Source organism: Abrus precatorius, unplaced genomic scaffold (genome assembly GCF_003935025.1).
Source record: "Abrus precatorius isolate BTA unplaced genomic scaffold, Abrus_2018 Scaffold11, whole genome shotgun sequence".
NCBI classification, from domain to species: Eukaryota; Viridiplantae; Streptophyta; class Magnoliopsida; order Fabales; family Fabaceae; genus Abrus; species Abrus precatorius.
Genome location: NW_020874303.1, coordinates 23,029,679 through 23,050,607, shown reverse-complemented (window position 1 = coordinate 23,050,607; position 20,929 = coordinate 23,029,679). Strand labels below are relative to the sequence as shown.

The following is a 20,929-nucleotide window of genomic DNA, read 5'->3' as shown; positions in this document are numbered from 1 at the left end:
TTCGTTTCTAAGTCAAGGTTAGAATAGAAATTAAAACTATTGATTAGGCTGTTATATTATGCTTGTTGTCCATGTTCTCCTTACCTCTGTCACATGGATATGTCACTCTTTTATCATCACTGCCAAGAATTTTGGTTTCCAAGTCAAGGTTAGAAATTAAAACTTTATTTATTATACCAACATGATACAGTTTTCGTTTGAAAAAACTTATAGCACTTCATTGTACAGGGATCAACATCTTTGTTTTCCCTTTGCATCTTGTGCTCTCATTTTTCTGTAGTCTCTTAGATCACTTTCAATAGATGCATCTAAACACAATTGCGTTTAACCGTTCTTTGTGTGTCATTCTATATTTATCATTTGTATAAACACTTTTCCACTTCCGCATATGTCCAATTATATCATTGGATGGGATAATCTTGAAAGTTTATTGTGGAGGGACCTCTGTTTGATTGGCATGCTACTCTAATATTATTTCCTTAACATCTCTAGTAGACCAGAGTCATCATATATAGGTTTGCCCATGATAGCAACATTTCTCATTTCACTACTGATTGATTAAAGTCTTATGTTACAATTCGGAATGTACATGCCTAAATCAGCGCCAAAAGCTAGCTAGAGGGAAGAGAATTGTCAAATGGTTAGGGTACTTTGTCTACATACTCAACCAAAGGTGAATCTTAAACCCTCTACCTATTCACCTAAAAGTAGACACATAGAACATGACATTGATAGGATTGGATGTCTATGGCTGACCCAACAACAGGACTAGAATAGGATTTGATGTCCTGACAGAATCCGAAACTGATTAAACTTAAATCAAACCCAAAAGCTATGTGCATTTTAAGGGATACTTCATCTATATATTCAACTACTGAGATCTTAATAGTTATGTGCATTGATTGAATAATGTTTTACCAATGTATTTATTGCTTTTTAGGAATTACAAACATGAAGGTATTTTCTACCACGAAGACTAATTCAGCACCTCAATCAAGTAGAATGCCTCCATCTGCACCCAAGACAAGTACAATATCTCCATTTACAACTCAGTCTGACACACAGCCTTCACCTACATCTCATGACAGTATAATTCCTTTATGCTCTTATAAAGACAATTCAATCAATTTATATAATGAATATTTCTCATAACAAGTTACTAATGGTGACACTACTTGTTGCTTTATAGGAATTCACTCGAAGCCGGTTTTTAACAAAAGGAGTAATTCAGCACAACAGTTTCATACTCAACCTCCAACTGCACCTCAGTTGAATATTGAGCCTCCATCTGCACCACAGTTACATATTCAGCCTCCTTCAGTACCCACACCACAGTTGCACGCTCAGTCTTCATTTACACATGTACCTCAATCTAGTGCTCAACCTTCAATAGAGTTACAGTATGACAGTGAAGAGGAAGGAGAAATAGAGTCCCAAGTGCAACCTTCACAATCAACATTGCGTAAAAGAGCTTGGCTTGTTGACACAGTTGGTAAAATTGCTACTTATTATAATGCACTTATTGTTAATATTTTTAAATCTATGTGCTAACTTTTGATTCACAGATGAAAACGGCACAAGAAAGACAAAACAACTCACAGTCAATGATGTTTGGTGTCTTCCTCCCAATGAAAAAATCATATTGAATTGGAATGATGAAGGACAACCAATTGGAGATAGTGCAGGATTGTTGAATAGGTTCTTAGGTCCTGTTGCAAGGGACTTTCAACTATTCCCAATCAATTATACTAGCTAGAAAAAAGTTCCCAAAGATTACAAAGAATATGTATTCAATCACACCATTCAGGTTAGAATTACTGGTAATTCACACATGCTAAACCAAACCTTATGTTTTAATAATTTGAGCCTCAATTATAAAATATTATGAACATCAATTACTTTTTATTTTATTTTGCAGCCTAAGTTTGAAGTTGACTCTGACCTTTATAAGAGTTATATCTTCAAATCACTTAACTCAAAGTGGAGAGAGTATAAACAAGAATTGTGGCAACAAAGGGATGATAGTACACGTAACAGAGATCAGTTGATTGAGATAGTCCCAGAAGGAGTAAATAGAGACCATTGGGCTTCTTTTGTTGATTACCGTCTAAGTTCAAAAACAAAGGTAAAATAACATATTTATTACCTTATGATTTTTGTGATTGAGAATAATATTTTCATTGTTGATTATTAGGAAAATGCCCAGAAAAATAGAGATAATAGAAAGAAACAAATAATTCCTCACACTAGTGGATCTAAAAGCATTGCACGAAAGAGGGCAGAGCTGGTAAGCATAAATTATAAATAATAAAAATATAATTTTGCTGTTAACGTAAAATTCACATTCTTTTTTAACTTTGTAGGAACTAGAGTCTGGTCGAAAAGTTAGCAGGGGAGAAGTATGGACTGTTACACATAAACATGCAAATGGACATTTTGTTAGCCAGGAAGCCAAAGAAATTAGTGTATGTTATGTTTTATTGAACTACTTGCTACATGATATACACTTTTATATTTGGTATTGAGATATGTTGCTTTTATCTTTAAACACAAAACACAAGTATATTAACATTAACATTTGGTTATTTGTGTAATTTGAGCTTGACTATTTTAATGGTGCTATTGTAGGAAAAAATTCAAGAATATGAATCAAGCAGATCTTTATCCCAAGAAATATCTACTCAAGATTCATTAGCTCATGTTTTAGGAAGTAAAGAGCATTGTGGCCGTGTCCGAGGTTTGGGATTGGGTCCTTGTCCGTCTCAAGTCTTTGGATATCCTGCTCGTTCATATAGTGGAATGTCCTCATCTCTTTCTTCTTATAGGGAATTGCAGAATCAAGTAACTGTTTTAAAGTCTCAAATGGATGAACAAAATAAAAAATTTGATGTAATGATGAATTTTTTCATTCAGAACTTTCAAGGTCAACTACCTCCAGACTTAGCTATGTTTCAAAGTTCACCGGTAATCCTTTTAAATTTAATTGTTTTAATAATGTATTAAATAAATTACATACAATTCAAATTTTGAACTTGTTCTTAATTACTATATTTCAGGTGTCTAATCAAGGAAGTGCACAACCAACTAATGTAACTGATCATTCTCCTTCAAATTCTCCAGCTGAAGAGTAGTTTTCTTAGGGATTTATAGCAGTAGTTCATCTATGAATGAAAGACATGACATGTTTTATTTTAATTAGAATATTATTATAAGTTTGTATTATAAGATCTTTATGTATCACTTTTGATTTTATACAAGTGTTTGTGGTTTTTAAAATTTGTTATGTTTATCAATTAAACAAAATTATTTGAATTTTATGTAATATTATATGATATACAGGTGAATTAAAAATAAGCTATATTTTAATTATTCAAATTATATATATTCACATGCATTTAACGGGGGTTTCAAAACTGCTGGCAATTCTGGCAAATTAACGGGGGTTTTAAACCGCGGGTAATCCATGCGAAATTTAATGGTATAAAATGCAGGTATTTTACGACGGTTACCAAACCCAGGCTAACTAACAACGGTTTATGAACCGCGAGAATTTAACGACGGTTACTAAACCGTAAGTAATTAACGATGGTTAATGAACCGCGGGCGATTAACGATAGTTAATGAACCGCGGGCAATTAACGATGGTTAATGAACCGCAGGCAATTAACAATGGTTAATGAACCGCAGGCAATTAACGATGGTTACTGAACCGCCGGCAATTTACGAAGGTTATCTGAAACCGTTGTTAATTAACAGAGGTTGGTTTAACCGCGACAAATACCAAATTTACCTGCGGTTGTTTAAAACCGCCGGTAATCTGTTTGCCACGCTTAAATTAACTACGGTTTTATCAACCGCGGGTAATGTCATTTACGACAGTTTAAACCCTCGTTAATGTTATAATTAACCATTGGTAAACCATAATTTTCTTGTAGCGTAAGATCATGTCAAGTTGTCCTCACAATACAATTTGCTGGACAGGATTGCTTATTTCTGCAGAGTGTTTATGCATATAATTAATCACATGTAAGTGAATGGAACAGTGAAAATATTTCCTGATTGTGTTCCAATTTTGGTACAATGACAACAACGATGTTTGATATTTGAATATCTACAAACGATACAACTTTCAATAGTCACTTCTAATAGCTCTCTTGCTTCAAATCTTTCTTGTCATTGCTTTAATCTTTTGCTTTTCACAACAAAGTATGACTTTGCCGTTGAAACTGATTATCGCATAATTTACAGATTAAACGAGTCACTTTTTTTTTTCTCATAATTCGAATTCCACGTCTAGTTTAACACAAAAGAATTTATGTACCGGCGATATCAAGATTGATAGAATATCCACGAAATTAGTACCGCGCTCTCAATATGTCATTTTCTTTTACACTCCATCGAATACCCTCCAATTCTGTCGATCTAAGCATAAATCCACGACAAGACTAATTTTATTAAAGGTCCGTTAATGACGTTTGATAATCAATATAAAAAATACAGTTTCTTAAGTATTTACTATACTTTTATTATTTATTGCATAAAAAATGAAAGTTAAAGAAAATAATGAAAAAGTTGAATTTTGACAAATTACTTGACAAACAATTTTTATATATCTACACTCATTTTTTCTTACATTACTCTCTATTCTCTTTTTTTTTTTTACCTCTTCTCCTGCCCATTTAACACCTTAAATATTGAGTGTGAACATATATTTTTCATTATGAAATGATACAAGATATATATACACACTTTTATTAGTCAACATGAATGTTGGAACCACATGTTTTTCACATGCGACTAATTAACTTTAGAGCCGCACAAGGACAAGAAAGGAGACAAATCATATCTGAAAGGATTTTCTGCAGCAGGCCGTCAATTTTAGTATTATTTTTATACTTTTAAAAAAGTTATTACGTGATAAAGAAATCTAGTATTGCATTAATTTTTGCGAATCAACAAGCATTGTACCATAAAGGCATGTGCAAAACTATTTCATGAGCAAGATACATTGCATGTTGTGAATTAAAGAGCTGCATTTGACTAACCCGCTTCATGTCTAAACTCTCATCATTTGCATAAGATGAACACAACCTACTAGCTTATTATAAGAAGTTCAAAGTGATCAGGGAAGAGTTTTATGCCTACAGGCCCTTTGACGAGTTCATAAGAATCATCTATTAATCATAATATATGTGAATGTAAACCAATTATAAGTACCCCTTTAACGTCTCCTTGGCTTCATTGTAAAGTTAGGCGAAGTTATCAACAAAGATGTAGGAAGAAATTCTGTTGATGCCAGCGCCAACATGTCTTTCTGCATTAACTGAATAAATGCTTGATAAGCAGATTCTTTTATTATGGTGGTTAGAGAATTCATGGACCTAAACATCATAAAGTATGTTTGAAGCCTTGAAAATTGAATGATATTTCATCCATTTTTTTTTTTGCAGTTTTTAATATTCTGTATACCTATTGATCATGAATATAGACTAGCTGTGCAAATGCCTTTTAAAAGAGTTTTGTTTATCTTATCCAACGTTAAGAACTTATATATGTAGTAAATTTTTATTAAAAATTACAAAATTTAGTGTAATTCAATGTCTTAATATTATTAAATATTACATTTTCTAATATAAATATATTATTTTGTATAGTATTTCACATATTATACAAACTGTACGTTAAAAAATGTCACTCGGAGAACAAAGAACATGAATTTCATAGAAAAGTCATTTCTGGCACACAAAACCATGGTTTAGAAACATTTGTGGTGTGCATAAATTGTAATCTAATCCGCTAGATTGAAGTCTAATTCTAAGATTGTAATCTTTATGATCATATCATTGTCTGCTAGGTATAACTTTAAGATGCATTATTGTATTGAATATTAGTTCCATATATCGGATACCCAAATTCAATAGCAAAGTTGCATTGTATATTTCCCATAAGCTGTGAATTTAAAACCCGATCTCACGTTGACTGGTTGTGTGTACTCTGTCATATCAATGGGGAATGAGACAATTTACCTGTTAAACTATATTTGTGGCTGACAATGAAACACACTTCGCAAATGATATTTCCTTAGTGTGAATAATTGTCCCAAAGGTATATCGAACCAAAGCTGTAGTGCCAAACCAAATCACATTATGATATTATTCCTTCATTTTTCCACATGGATAGATTTGAATGCTACCTAGCAGAAAACAGTTGCCAATAAATCGGAAAAGGGAAGCCATCTTGGCTTCAAGATATTAACTAAATTTCAGTTGATTAGGCATATTAATTATTTGGCCCAATAAAAAATTAGCATTCCTCCAATTATTCTTAGACCAAATACATGTACAGTTTCAAAATTTAGGAGAACATGTTTGAGCATGTCTCGGCCATGACCTGGAATCAGACACAGGTTTTGATGCAACATATTATATATCAATATACTTTTCAAACATAGGTTAAAAAGAAATTATTTTGTTATCATCCTTTTATGTTGGAATTCAATTTGTTGATATTTAAATAAATAAAAGAAGGATTATATTGATCAGTGCCACCAAAGAAACAAGAAAAACAAATTTATCTTTTAAAGGAAAACTCCGACAAGAGGAGAATATGAAGAATAATTTATTATAATCTCCAAGATATTATTGTTATTTGCCTCCTCTGCTAAGCTTATTTGTTTACTGAAAGAAAGTACATCCCTCTGAATTTGACTAAGGCTGTATATTAAACTTCACTAGCTTAGTTGCCATCATTGCGACAGTCACAGAGAAAGTTTTTCAAGTGAGTCTCAAGCGCCTTCGAAATAATAATAATAATAATAATAATATTGTATTAGAACTTAGCAGAATTAGGCCTAATTTAAATAATTTTTAGATAAGTATTTATAAAAAAAATAAAGAGGAAAAATAAATGAATATTTTTTAAATTAAATTTATTTTATACATCTCATTTTTAAAAAAAAATTAATAGGAGAGATTTTAAATTATATATGTTTATTTTAAACAAAAAAAAGTTGATTCAATTTACCTCTTTATGTTTTTTTATACAAATATTCATTTTTAACTTATTTATGCATGCAATAAAATTCGCAGATCTTATCAAGAACTTAGAAAGCACGTTTACACATATTAAAGCCAAATATTGTTGCCATAGTGAGCTAGCTATTTTGTACAAGAAAAAATCTACTCATGCAATGTTTTCTATAACTAAAAGAAAGATAAGAGAAAAAAAAGTGTGAGATAAGTGATGTGATGAAGAGAAATAAAAAAGTTATAAAAAGGTGATATAAAAACATGAGTGTGAAGAATATAACTCTATGTGCAAAATTACGGTTGCAGATATACGTGATTATATAGACCAAATTAAATTGTTTTGGAAGTATATCAGCGAAGCTTAAATTGCAACTAAACACTGCGTAAGAAGAGTATGTTTAATTTTACCTCCTAATAACTATTTGAAGGGTAAAAGGAAAGATAATCAACCATGAAGTGTCCCTCAATTAGTAACCTAAATTTTGTATGAATAAACTTATATCCAGATTGGACTTTGAATTTAACTACGCGTTGTCATGGTCAAGAGGGAAAATCATATGGTGAACCACAACATAAATAGACTCCTAAAGTGCATTATAAAACACTAATTTAAAATTTAATAAGAGTCTTATTTTTTTTTATATAAAACCTAATTTTTAACATAAAAAAATCTATTTTATAATAATTCAAACAGTATATATTTTGTAAAAAAGACTTCTAAATATTATCCATCAATTAATATTTTAAATTTTTTATTAAAAATTATTAACTATATATTAGAAGCAATATTAAAAATTATACACAAGACAGTGAATTCTCAACTCTTAATTAGGCTCGCAATTCGCAAATCACATAAATATAGTGCATCTCTCATCACCATTTTTATTTTTTGGGGTCAAGAGTCCACATCGTCTATACCAATGCCTATAGACATAGACTGCAGACGGGCTTTGAAATTTTGGGCCTGACGGCACCTGGCCTTTATGAGTTTATTATGTTAACACCTTACGGTTCATATATATATATATAAGACCAAAAAGATTTGACAAAAAAAAAGACCAAAAAGTAAAAAGTAGCTTCGACATTATCTTAGTTCACCAAGGCTTCTTTGTTATTGCAATGCAACTGTTTGATGAAGTTGTTCCTTTATATCTCTTTTTGACGTTTGATTAAATTAAGGCAGCACCAACTAGTAACAAAACCTTATCAAAGTTGGGCTAACTTTCAGTCAAAAAAGAAAGAACAACTTGGTACATGCAATAAGCCATTTACTAAAATATACTGTTTACTATCTACTTTCACCCTCACTTGCAGATGTCTTTCTTACCGAGTCGTCATAGTTTTGGTTCATATTTCGTATCTCCTTTGACATATTTCGTATCACAAATGGAAAGAAAAGGAAAGGAACAACACTGAAGACTACTGGGCAAGTTCCCTTTACTCTTAACACAACCCGTGTTCTCTCATGGTTGTTTTATATTGGTATTTGTGGCCTTGTGCGGAACATTAAGCTGTGCAATAGCAGCTTAACACTCATGCATATGCTTTGGATCAGAAAAACAAAACACTCATGCATAAGTTTGTTGAAGAGCTTAAAGTTAGTCGTTGAGGAAATAGCAAGAAAAATGTTTACCAAGGTCTGCAAGTGAAATCGGACTAGGAGTGTTAGATAGATTAGATAAATTTTAAATTAAATTATAAGAGATGGATAGAAAATAAATGTTAATTCATTTGTAATCTATTCAAATTGTATTAAAAATAAATTCATCCATAGCTTATTTAATTAAAAAAAATCCAAATTTCATCTATTAATTTTTTTTATAAATAAATATTCAAACCATACATTTAAAGTGTATATTTTAAAGAAAATATTTTTATAAAATAAAGTTTAATATACATAGTTTCTAAAGACATACACAACTAATAGCCTTTGAACTACTTAATTCAATGGATTACAAAATATATTAGATAATGCATTATCTATCCAATAAATAAATGTTAATCTAATGCAACCCATTTATTAGTCTGGACCTTCTAATAAGAATACAAAAGCAGTCAGAAGTCTAACTCTTAAAATTCAATATAATAAATTCAAAATCCGTGAAAGCAAACTACATCCATACAAATGAATTCAAAATAAACTAAGTCTATAGCAAACATTTGCTGCCTTCAGCATTGATTACAAATACCTTCCTAGTTATAGGGCTTTACCTAACTCTTACACACTAAACAATGATGCAGATGAACAAATTGAGAAAGAGTTGGATAGGGATGACAGTTCTAAATATTCTTTAACAAAATTGCAAAGGATAACAGAAATTAAATAACAATTCAAAGTTTTGGAGGTTTAGACTTCAGAAGTGAAAGAAAAGGAAAGAAAGAGAAATCACGATGAAAGTTCTAGATTAACTTAACAAGCACAACAGCTTTACCAAAAAATTATGTCCTAATTGTATGTGTTTTTGTAGTAATCACCGGCAAAGCTGCTCAACTGCTGTCACAATCTGAGCAGGTTGAACTACTGTCCATTCCTCCAATGTTCCAGCATAAGGGGTTGGCACATCTTGAGAGGATAAACATACAATAGGAGCATCCAAATAGTCATTGAAATTTTCAGTGATAGCAGCTGTCAGACTAGCACCAATTCCACCTGTCCGCATGCACTCTTCCACAATCAACACCCGATGCGTCTTCTTCACCGAATTCCCAATAGTGTAAAGATCAAATGGTTTCAAAGACCTGATATCAATTACTTCAGGGTCATACCCCTTGTTCACCAGTGTCTTGGCAGCTTGCATAACATGATACCTCATCCTGGAATAGGTCAATATTGTGACATGCTCCCCAGGCCTAACCATCTCAGCTTCTTCAAGTGACAATACATACTCTTCATCTGGAATTCTCTCCTTGAGGTTATAAAGTAAAACATGCTCAAATAAAATCACAGGATTCTCACTTCGGATTGCAGCTTTCATCAAGCCCTTGGCATTGTAAGGAGTTGAGCAAGCTACCATCTGGATTCCAGGGATTGACTGAAAATATGACTCCAGTCTCTGTGAGTGCTCTGCTCCAAGTTGCCGCCCAACTCCACCAGGTCCACGAATGACAATTGGTATCTTAAACTGGCCTCCAGAGGTGTAATGGAGCATACCACAATTGTTAGAGATCTGGTTAAATGCCAGAAGTAGAAACCCCATGTTCATGCCTTCAACAACTGGCCTCAGACCAGTCATGGCAGCTCCAATGCCCATGCCTGTGAATGAGTTTTCAGCAATAGGGGTGTCCAAAACTCTAAGGTCACCAAACTTTTCGGCCAGTCCTTTAGTCACCTTGTAAGATCCTCCGTAATGACCTACATCTTCACCCATGACACATACACAAGGATCCCTCTCCATTTCTTCTTCCAAGCCTTCACGTAGGGCTTCAAAAAGGAGAAGTTCATGCCTAAAAATAAAATGTACATCTGGTGAATTCTATTATAATTGATCATAACTCTATAATAAGTGCAGCCAATAAGAGATTTAAAAAAAAAAAAAAACCCACATCATTCTCTAGCAACTTCATGTGTTAAACATTCTGAATTAAGTGTTATAAGAATGTCCCAAAGGTTTTCAATTCTCAACCCAAAACAATTACTTCTTGGGGCTTCTAGTAGTCTTCTAAGTGCTTCAAAATCTAATACTAAATATCATTACCTAACTCATGGTGCTTGACATAATCTGTGATGTATCAAAAAGTTGACAACTTTATGAAGCTTGTACATACTCAGAGACTACGGGGAGAACAAAACATCCTAGAAGTCTGGACACCAATGGGCAGTCAAAAGGTTGCCTTTTAGACTTTTAAGTCTCCTACTACTGATACTCCCTAGCACAGGGGAGGAGTCAAGAGGTCCAAAAGCGTCATCTTGATAGCATCAGCAATGACCTTCAGTACATAGCTCTAAGGCCATTGTGGCACAAAAGGAGCTAAGTTAACAACCCCTAAGCCTTAAATCCCTCATTTCTGAAAGGCCATAAAACAGTGAAAATCCCATCCAGTAAAGTAATTTACTTTGATAGTAACAAGGGTACTCTGATCATTGGCCGATAAAAAGCAAAATTTTAACTCCTGACCTAAGAATTTTTATGCAAAATATGTTGCTACTTCCACTCGCCATACAACCATAACCCGAGTCTTGATAGACAATATCATGTTAAATTATTTTTACACGTTATTTTAGGAAACTGAAACATAGATATTAATTTATAGCTTTTCACTTAAACAAAGAAGTTGATCTATTAGTAAAAGAGTAAACACATCATGTCACATTAAAGAAATTAAAAAATGATTAAATTTTATATAAGATGGAAAAACAACAGCAAGTGATAGCAGAAATAAACATACCCAGGTTTTGATGTAGAAGCCACGGAACTGCCTCCCTTTGTCTACAAAAAAAGTAACAAACACAGTTTACAAACTTGATAACACCCTATCCCATTGATCCCAAACCAAACTGCAAAAAAAGGAAATTGAATGAGATTGATGAGATAACATACTGCAACTGCATTAGTAACCAACAATTCATGCTTTCGAACTCCTGTCTTCAGGACTTGGCTTACCCTTGCATCAGATCTGACAACAAAAATCCCAGCCTTCCTCTCTGAATCAATCAAATATTGCACACAAATTGAAAGAAACAACATTTAAAGTCAATAATACTAGCCCTTCAAAAGGAAACTACCTAATCAAAAGAAAAGGAACAAAAAATTTGAAATCAAAACCCCAAACCAGGTTTCCCAGAATACACAAGAACCCAGTTAACTAACTCGAGAAAGCAAAAATCAAAGAGCAGTCAACGATTCAAAAACTAGTATAAAAAAATAAAGTCACCCCACCAGCAACACGTTACAGAATGGATTGAATCAAAATGAAAGAACAAAAATTTAGGTGAATTGAAGACAATATCTTAATAAAACCAAAGTATTTGTAAAAAAGGGAAAAGGAAAAAAACTGAAGAAGCAAACCTGAGAGGGATCTACGAGAAGGAAGGAGGAAGGTGTTGGAGTCAAATGAATTGGAGGGAGAGAATGCCGTGACAGCTCCCAATCCCTGGAAAAGGGTCGCCATTGGATCACCCGAGAAGGATGGAAATGTAGAGAACCAAAGAATTTATCTGTAGGCGGAGAAATTAAGGAAAAATAACAATAAGCTACGTTTGTAGTTTGTGTTGTGTTGTGTGTCTGTACATCTATGTTCGCAGTCACAAAGCTTCTTTGTTTCTTTATTTTGTTAGTTAATAGTTATTGATGTTTTGTTTGCTCACCCTCACTTGTCAGTTAGCCTTAACAAAAATGCAGAATTGCATAGTTTCCATCGCCAGCACCGATCTTTCTTGTGGCTGTCATGCCTTGTTTGTTTGGTGTTGGTGGCCTAATTTCCAATGGGTTCTTACCAGACCATGTTTCTTGGGTTGGGCTCAGCCCTTCGGTTCTGGCCCAATTAGTTTTTAATGCTTCCACTATGACCATATGTTTACTTGTTTGGAGTGATCATACTCTGATATCAGCATATCCATATCCACTAGTCATAGTTGACCAAATAAAAAAGAATACCCACTTCTCGTAGAATATTTATTATAAAATATATTTAGAGTTAAATATTTATGTACTATTTTGTGTAATCTTTTATATTACCAATTAATTAAAATATATGATAGGTATAAATTGTAAATTAATTATTATAAAAATTGATAATTATTGCTAATATGATAATATTAATTAAATAATATTGTAAAAAAATTACACTATCGGAATATTTCAACTAAATTTAAAAAATACAAGCACGTGTCTTTGATGTTTATTATGTAATTTAACTGTTATTTTTATTCAATGTTTTATAATGTTTTAAATTAAACTTTCATGGAATTAACAGAATAAAATTATGTTAGTCAATATTTAAAAATACAATTGTTTTTAATTTAGTCTTTTTAGAAATAGTTTTATCCTTTAACAACTTCAACTCTTTGATAGTACACTCGACGATTAAATCTACTAATGGTGATTAAAACGCTAATCAACGCCAGGAATAATTTGATGTGAATTTCGATATCTAATTTGTGTGTGTATTAAGATTAACTTGAGAAAATAAATTATTTTAATAATTTATTTATCATTATTGATTATTGTAATAATTATTTATATGAAATAAATTACACGTTTAGATATATTAGGTGAAAAGTAGTTTTGAAATAATTTATTATTTTTATATCATGAAAATTTAAAAATATTAGAATAAAATAAAGAATATATGAAATTATGTATCATAGCTAATTTTATATTTTAAAAAATTTAATTATTAAAGTAAGAATAAAAATAAAAAATTTCTAAAAATAGTTAAAATAAAAGTTTAGTTCCCGTGTATTATTAATATTAAATTTTTTTATATTATTAAATAATTGAAATTTATCATAAATAAAATTTTGATATTAATTACTATAAAAATTAATAATTATTGTTAATATAATACTTGATTATTATATTATATTTAAATTAAATCTAATTAATAATAATTAATTATAAACTTATTTAAAGAAGATTTTCTTTATTATTTAAATAATCAAAACTTTAATCTTTTTTAAGCAATAAAATTCAAATGTATGTAAACAGTTATTTTTCCACCCAAAACCCTGATACAAGTGTGTCCAACTTTAACGTCTCTCCATTTTTTTATTATAAAAATATTCAAACAAAAAATGATTTAAAAAAAGACATTATAAAAAAATTGTAACTCCACAAAAGTTTATTTTAATCATACTTACCTAATGGCTCGTATATGAAATAGTTGTTTCAATATTTGCATTTAAAAGGGAATATCAAACAATTTTAATGGTTGATAGAAAACTTAACATAATAATATTTAATTACCTTTCTTTATTTTAAAAAACTCTAAAAGATGAAATTAATTTTAAATAATTTTCTTACATTTTTATTGGATGAGGCACCTCCTAAGTCCTATCCATGCAATTTTTCAGAGCTTCCCAGTTAATAATAGTTGTGCTGATTGGTTAGTTAAGGTTAGGGCTGATAATGCGATGCCTTCTTATTTTTTAAATTTTGTCCCTTTAAACCTATTATCTAAATTTTTGTTGTTGTTTGAGTTTTGAATCTAATTTATTAAAAAATAAATAAAAAATTAGCCGCTAAAAAATAAAAGCGATTTTTATTAACAAAAATAAATATTTAAATTTAAAAAAGACTCTCTGGTTATTTAATTTTTTACACATAATTTTAGAAAAAAAAAATCCCATGCGCATGTAATGCATATGCCGTAAAAATCAATTGGGATGTGTTAGGTACAAACTACCCCTGTCACGTAAACACAGTCCTTATTTTGTTTTCTACTTAAGACACTTAAAATCTATTTAAAAGCTACTACTATTAGCGAAACTCCATGCCTCCATGTATTTTTATTATCAATCTATATTCACGTTAAGCACTAAACACTAAATTGTATTCTGAACTAATAAAAACATCAACTTTTCCATAAAAATTATTTTTAAAAATATTAGTAAATTCAATAAAATAAACTGAAAAAAATAGTTTAAAATAGAAAAAGTAAATTAAATGACCAAATTAAAACGTAAATTAAATTTAGCGGTCAGAAACAGTAACTTTACCTCGATACTGTAATGTAAGCTCTCCAAGTGTTTGTTTGCGTACAGTTAAAATCACTTTTGTGAGATAAAGAATTAATTAGGACATTAATAAATTATGTTAGATAATTTTTATTCTCTCAAAATATTTTTTTAAATAATAAAAACAATTTGTCTTTCAAAACAGTATATTTAAGTTTGGACGTGTGATTATTAAATTTTTAGAAAATATTCATATTTATACTGTAAAAAGTTGTCTTCGTCTATCAATTGAATAAAATTAAATATTCCTAAATTATTTTAAAATATTTTTTACTTACAAATTAATTTTGATATCAGCTGTCTATGAAACTAAATACTTTAATTATAAAATATAAATTAATTTAAATTAACAATTTAATTACAATATCTAATTGAAATTTTTATGTAAAATTTTCAATTTCATTTCAATTATTCATACCGATGATTTTTTCATATATGAAAACAAATTTAAATACTAAAATATAAAATTTATAAAAAAAATTATCAAAGCATATATTTTTTTAAATCACAAATAACAATTTTTGGTGTAAAAATTATTAAATATCATCAATTACATTTTTAGTATTTTTTATTTTTAATAATTTTGTATACATAAATTTGTATTGTTAAATTTCTGGTTCTTTAAATATATACCCCAAAAAAATACCAACGATTTTTAAATTTTAAATTTTTATAATTTTTTAAATCTCTTATTTCAGTATAAAATTTTAAATACTATATATAAAAAAAATTATTAACTTCAACTCTTAAAATTGAATTTAAACATTCACAAATAATTTTTTTTATAAAAAAGTATATAATTATTATATTAAAATTATAAAAATATAATAAATATTTTTTCTTCTAATAAAATTTTATTATTATTAATTATTTATCTTCAATTCTAAAAACTGAAATTAATACATAAACAAATAATCTCCGTACGGACTCTCATAAAGTTATTTTAAACGTTAAACAGCATATAAAATAAAATATTGTGGAAAACAACGTGGATCCTTTTTGCCGACTACGAAGTTTGAACAAAGATAACGCTTTTTAAATGAAATTAATGATCGGTTGAATTTTAAACTGCTATCTTGGCAACTTCAACCGATTAAATTATATGTTAATATTATATAATCAATTGAATAATGAATTAGTGTCAAATTAAAAAAAATATTGAGTTAAGTAATTTTTAAATGAATATCGACCTAATCGATTAGTCTGATCTGATTTTTAAAATCATGTAAAAATAAATATTATATGTAATAAAATTTTTAGGAGATAATGTATCAAAATTTAAAAATATTTTTCATTGTATTTTTAAATAGTAAAAAGTGTTTTTAATGTTCATATTTTAAAAATATATATAATTTAATTTCATTTGATAGTATTATTTTCTGTTTAGTCAATGTCTCCCCTTCAATTAAGTGAAAACATTAAAAAAATAATTTTAAAAAATTATACATTTTTAATAATTTCCCTAAATGTATTTTTTGAAGAAAAATATTTTAAATTACTTTTGGAAATTATTAATATTTGTATTTTTATTTATTTAATTAATATTTTAATTTAATGTTAATATGAATAAAAAGTAATTTTTGTATTTTAATACGTCACATTACATTAAACTAATAATAATAGTATTTTTAGTATAAAAATAATATTAATTTTGAAAATTTAAAAAAATAATTAACTTAATTTCAAAATAAATTAACATTGAGAAAGTGCCAGTTATTTGTAAATTAGAATAAAAATATTTATTTTATAAAATTGATTATTTAAATATTAAAATAAATAATATAAAATAAATTATCGTATAAATATATTTTTTTACTTCAATTTTTTTCTTAATTAAAAGAACAAAAGAAGTATATAAATAAAAGAAGAAAGTGTCATCTTAAAAATACTAATTAAAGAATAAAAATTAAAAGAATGAAAAATAAAATAAAAATCATTAAACATGTAGCATTTAGTATAAATTTTAATATAATAAAATTTTATAGATTAAATATTATCTAATATGATTATTAATAAAATATTATATATATATATATATTGAGTTTTTTATTTTTTTATATTTTTTAAAAAATTCTTAAAATAATATTTTTTTAAAACACATTCTCTTTTTAAAACTTTTTTGCCACTGTACTTGTTTTGTCTACCATAAAAATAAATTTAATTTTTCTTTATTTTTTAATTAAATTTTATTTTTATTAAAAACAAAATTACATGATTATCTATGTGTCATCGTCTGATAACTTTTTTTTATTACATAAATGAAACTCACAAAATTATACTACTTGTCATGTTAATCTAATAGTAAAAACTTGACTTAAAAAAGAGAGAATGAGTGTATCTAAAAATTCACCTATGACACTTAGTTCTTAGAGGTTTTGTCCATATATCACATGAAATTTATTAAACGATAATACGTGGTACACCAACATAATTTTATCTTAATTAAAAATAATAATTTTATTTGTATGATAGATAAAATAGTTGTTGATGTGATAAAAAATATATTTTAAAAAATATTATTTTAAAGTCATAAGTTTTGTTAGCGGGGCAAAGAAAAAGGAAAATAGAAGATTTATTTAATGGAGAGCACGTGATTTTGAAGCGGTGCGATGACATTGACAAACGGATGGAGTGTCGCCCACAGCACCGCTTCAAGGGATGTGCGTCATCTCTCTCAACTCATCACGCCGTCGCTTTAAAAAGCGTGGAACATGTGCTTAAATTAAAACAGTAATAATAATAATAATAATAATCTCTCTCAACTCATCTTTGCCTACACTTGCCTGTTTCCCCTCTGAAGCCAAACTTTTTATTTTTGTGGTGCTTTACGTGTTTAATTCGTTAACTCCCTATTTTCTTCACTCATTTTTTTTATTATTTATACTTCCCATTCCCCATTTCTTTTTCCTTCTGTGTAGTGTACACACACGCACACACGCAAGATGAGGAGGAACTGCAACTTGGAACTTCGCCTTTTTCCTCCCTCCCACTCCGATCTTCGCCCCATGTAACCCCATCTTCTCTCTCTCTCTCTTCCACTTTTTGTGAGTTCTGATATGTGTCTGTTTTTAAACAACCCCTTATTCTTTGATTCCTTTCTTAGTTTTTTTTTTTCCCTTTTGGTTCTTTTTCTGTGAAGAATGGAGGCAGAATTGAATGAGAGCCCACAACAACTGGACCAACAACAGCAACAGCACCATCCGTTAACCATTTTCTATGATGGCAAGATTTGCGTTTCTGATGTCACCGAGCATCAGGTATATATGCATGTTTTGTTGATCATTCTTCTTTATTTTTTTATTTTCCATTTGGGGGGAGGGGGAGAGTTATAAAAAAGAAGCAGCTACTGGAACATTTAATTTGTTAACTTGACGGATTAGTTAAGTTATTAGGAACCAAATATATATACATATCCATTATCTGTTGTTTTGGTTAATAATAATTTGGCTTTTAGATTCCCAGTATATATAAGATAGAGTGAGCGTTTTGATTATCACTAATTACTGTGGTAGATCCATTTGATAGAATTTATAATATGATACTTAGTAACGACTGTAACAAAAGTACAATGAATACATGCCTACCCTGAAAGAGAAGGAGCGAAGAGAGAAGAAAGGCTTTAAAGGGCGAAAGTGGTTACAGACAAGTTGGTGAGAAGCTAGTGCAAAAACAAACCATATTGTCTTGTCAACATCAAAACTTGGTTGTTGTAATAATATTTGACTGTATGATTTGGAACTTGGCTAGCTTCCAAGAAGTTTTGGTGTATGAATGCTAGACCCATTATTTGGACTAAGAAATTTGGGCAAAGCTGTGGTACCGATTGACACTTTTGGTGCATGTTTTTCTCGAGAGCGTTTTCTTTTTTCATGTCACCTTATTTCATACTATACAAAGACAAATAACGAACGAGTCAAATTTGTTAATTAGTAGGCACGTAGACCCAACGTTTATTTTAGGTGCTGAATTTCCACGTGCTGCCTGACTCAAGAGGTCAATTATTTTGAACATGAAAAAAGAGAGAATTATAAGTAGGGTCGTGTGAACTGCATGCAGGCCAGATCCATTCTAATGCTTGCAAACAAAGAGACGGAGGAAAGGGTGAGGACACCAACTGGGTCAGAACCATCATCACCATTACTGCAATCACATCATAACTTGTACAGCCCAGGCTCTGGACTTTCCATGAAAAGATCTCTGCAGAGGTTTCTTCAGAAGAGGAAGAATCGGGTCCAAGAAACATCCCCATACCATGATCATTAGCTAAGGTTAAAAGAGCAAATTAGTGAAAGGGTTAATCACAAATGAAAATTTTGGTTGGTTGGTTGCTTGTAATAGACTGCGATGAATTGATTACCCGTTTCCCAACACACACCTATGTGTGTTATGGGCTTGTAAATTAAGTACAGTTGTGAAACTGTTTGGGTTTTTAGTGTGTACATCCCTTTTTCTATATGTTAGTTGAAGATTTAGCATATGGCTTTTCCCTTTCTCAAATGGTAAAACGCACTTTAGTTTATGTTCCAATCAAAATGATAGTGCATGTTTTTTTTTTCAATTGCTTGAATAAATAGAGCACGGTAACATTAATAATTTTTTTAAAATTTTGGATAATCAATAGTGCGTGTTTTTTTTTAATAAATAGTCTAATTATGTATTTATTTAGGCTATATTTAAAATTTATTTGGTAAAATTAATTAAAGAATCATAACCGAACAAGTAGTTGATTATCGATCATATTAGAGTTATGTAGCAAAGTTTGCTTAAATGTATCAACAGTTATATAATATGAATTATTATATTAAGTATTATGTATACTTTTTAATTATTTTAATCAATTAGTTATAATGAATTATAACTTGACCCATTTGCATTTGGATTTCCATCTTCCGGTGCTTTGCTCCTTTTGGCGTGAGATTTGGACTGTGCGAACGTAGTGATTAATGTACAGAGACACATTTGTCGATTGTATGAATGTTGTGACCAGATTTTTCATGAAGCTTTTGCTATTTTATACAAAAACGTTTAGGATTGAAAAATGCACTGGTCCAGACAGAGGACAGTGACACGCACAAACCTTGAAAACGCCGTTTGGGAACCACAGTAGCAGATCAAACACAAGTATCTTCATTATTTACTTGAGATAAAGGATGAAAACGTTTCATGAGAATAGCATTTGAGGAACTGAACTTACTGTGATGCTTAGACTGAACAAGAATATACAGCCTCTACGTTGTTAATTAAAACATGAATGAATTCGGGTTATATCCCAAATTCTGATTGCTCCACGTGTTAATGTTTTAACTCCGCTTTTTTTCTTTCGTTATCTTGTCGATCTATTCTTTCCTTCCCATCTCTTCTCTCTCCTTTGAAATATGTAATGCCTTTCTTGTTTATCTTAATTATGTATAATATGTAACACGTGATTTTAAAAAAATAAACAAAATTTGAGATTTTTATTTTAAATAAATTATGATGCTTTAATAATGACTTGTGAGGAATTAAAAGATTTAAAGCAATTAGTTTAGTTTGTAAAAATTCTGGATAAAAGACGAAAATTAAAAAACTAATATATTCTTTTCAACCTTTTAAATAATACCAGAGATGTCATGATTACACCACAAAATTCTACACTTTTTTTTTTCACTTTATCTCTTTTTATCACATCATTTATTTTATCTTTTTTTATTTGCATGAGTTTTAAATATTTTTGTTGTATCAACTTGCAAGTTTCTGGAGCTACTATACGAGTGTATTTTAATTTAAGTAAAAATTATAAATAAAAATGCATAAAAAATAGTAGTAGTAAATAATTTTGCTACAAATGCTGGCTGAATATTTATTTTATGATATGGATAATTTAATAAGATATTTTTTTAAAATAAAGATAAAATTGTAAAAATAAATTATTTAGATAAAATCACATATGCTTTATTAATATGAAGCATCAAAATTCATAATTTAACAATAAAATTAAATTTAAAATTGTTTGAAATTATAATAATTTTAAAAAAATTCGTTAATCTAAAATAAAAATATTTGAATAATAAAATACATTTCTAAAAAAATAATAAGATATAACTTTAAAAATAAACTATGAAAAATAATTATATATATATATATATCAATTAAATTAGCATTAAATTGTTTGCTTTAAAAATTAATCTAAGAATAAAAAAAATAATTTTTACACTTTTAAATCTTTAGGTAATATGATTTTTAATTT

General features: G+C 29.3%; 3 protein-coding genes across 3 annotated transcripts; 2 read left to right on the top strand and 1 right to left on the bottom strand.

Moving 5' to 3' along the window:
- The first annotated feature begins 951 nt into the window (after window positions 1–951).
- On the top strand, window positions 952–3,131 carry LOC113855855. Its single transcript, XM_027487484.1, has 9 exons — window positions 952–1,087; window positions 1,190–1,492; window positions 1,566–1,698; window positions 1,808–1,820; window positions 1,919–2,125; window positions 2,195–2,287; window positions 2,364–2,465; window positions 2,629–2,964; window positions 3,057–3,131. Exons 1-9 carry the CDS (start codon window positions 952–954, stop codon window positions 3,129–3,131), a joined length of 1,398 nt encoding a protein of 465 aa, XP_027343285.1.
- A 5,956-nt stretch (window positions 3,132–9,087) lies between these two features.
- Window positions 9,088–12,407, bottom strand: LOC113854439 (pyruvate dehydrogenase E1 component subunit beta-3, chloroplastic-like). Its single transcript, XM_027485411.1, has 4 exons — window positions 12,035–12,407; window positions 11,567–11,670; window positions 11,415–11,455; window positions 9,088–10,472 (listed from the first exon to the last, which is right to left on the bottom strand). Exons 1-4 carry the CDS (start codon window positions 12,135–12,137, stop codon window positions 9,500–9,502), a joined length of 1,221 nt encoding a protein of 406 aa, XP_027341212.1. The 5' UTR covers window positions 12,138–12,407; the 3' UTR covers window positions 9,088–9,499.
- Window positions 12,408–17,645: 5,238 nt separating this feature from the next.
- LOC113855854 (protein TIFY 5A-like) lies at window positions 17,646–18,966 on the top strand. Its single transcript, XM_027487483.1, has 3 exons — window positions 17,646–17,710; window positions 17,843–17,960; window positions 18,760–18,966. The coding sequence occupies exons 1-3, from the start codon at window positions 17,646–17,648 to the stop codon at window positions 18,964–18,966; spliced, it is 390 nt and encodes a 129-aa protein (XP_027343284.1).
- Window positions 18,967–20,929: the final 1,963 nt, after the last annotated feature.

What these genes read in the sequence shown, in the direction of transcription:
- LOC113855855 (XM_027487484.1), top strand. Translation starts at nt 952, where the DNA reads ATGAAGGTATTTTCTACCACGAAGACTAATTCAGCACCTCAATCAAGT. An exon ending in TTGGCTTGTTGACACAGTTG is followed by an intron (nt 1,493 to 1,565) that starts GTAAAATTGCTA and finishes TTTGATTCACAG; the next exon opens with ATGAAAACGGCACAAGAAAG. An exon ending in CACGAAAGAGGGCAGAGCTG is followed by an intron (nt 2,288 to 2,363) that starts GTAAGCATAAAT and finishes TTAACTTTGTAG; the next exon opens with GAACTAGAGTCTGGTCGAAA.
- LOC113855854 (XM_027487483.1), top strand. Translation starts at nt 17,646, where the DNA reads ATGAGGAGGAACTGCAACTTGGAACTTCGCCTTTTTCCTCCCTCCCAC. An exon ending in CACTCCGATCTTCGCCCCAT is followed by an intron (nt 17,711 to 17,842) that starts GTAACCCCATCT and finishes TTTTCTGTGAAG; the next exon opens with AATGGAGGCAGAATTGAATG. An exon ending in CTGATGTCACCGAGCATCAG is followed by an intron (nt 17,961 to 18,759) that starts GTATATATGCAT and finishes AACTGCATGCAG; the next exon opens with GCCAGATCCATTCTAATGCT.
- LOC113854439 (XM_027485411.1), bottom strand. Translation starts at nt 12,137, where the DNA reads ATGGCGACCCTTTTCCAGGGATTGGGAGCTGTCACGGCATTCTCTCCC. An exon ending in TTCTCGTAGATCCCTCTCAG is followed by an intron (nt 11,671 to 12,034) that starts GTTTGCTTCTTC and finishes TGATTGATTCAG; the next exon opens with AGAGGAAGGCTGGGATTTTT. An exon ending in GCTTCTACATCAAAACCTGG is followed by an intron (nt 10,473 to 11,414) that starts GTATGTTTATTT and finishes TTTTATTTTTAG; the next exon opens with GCATGAACTTCTCCTTTTTG.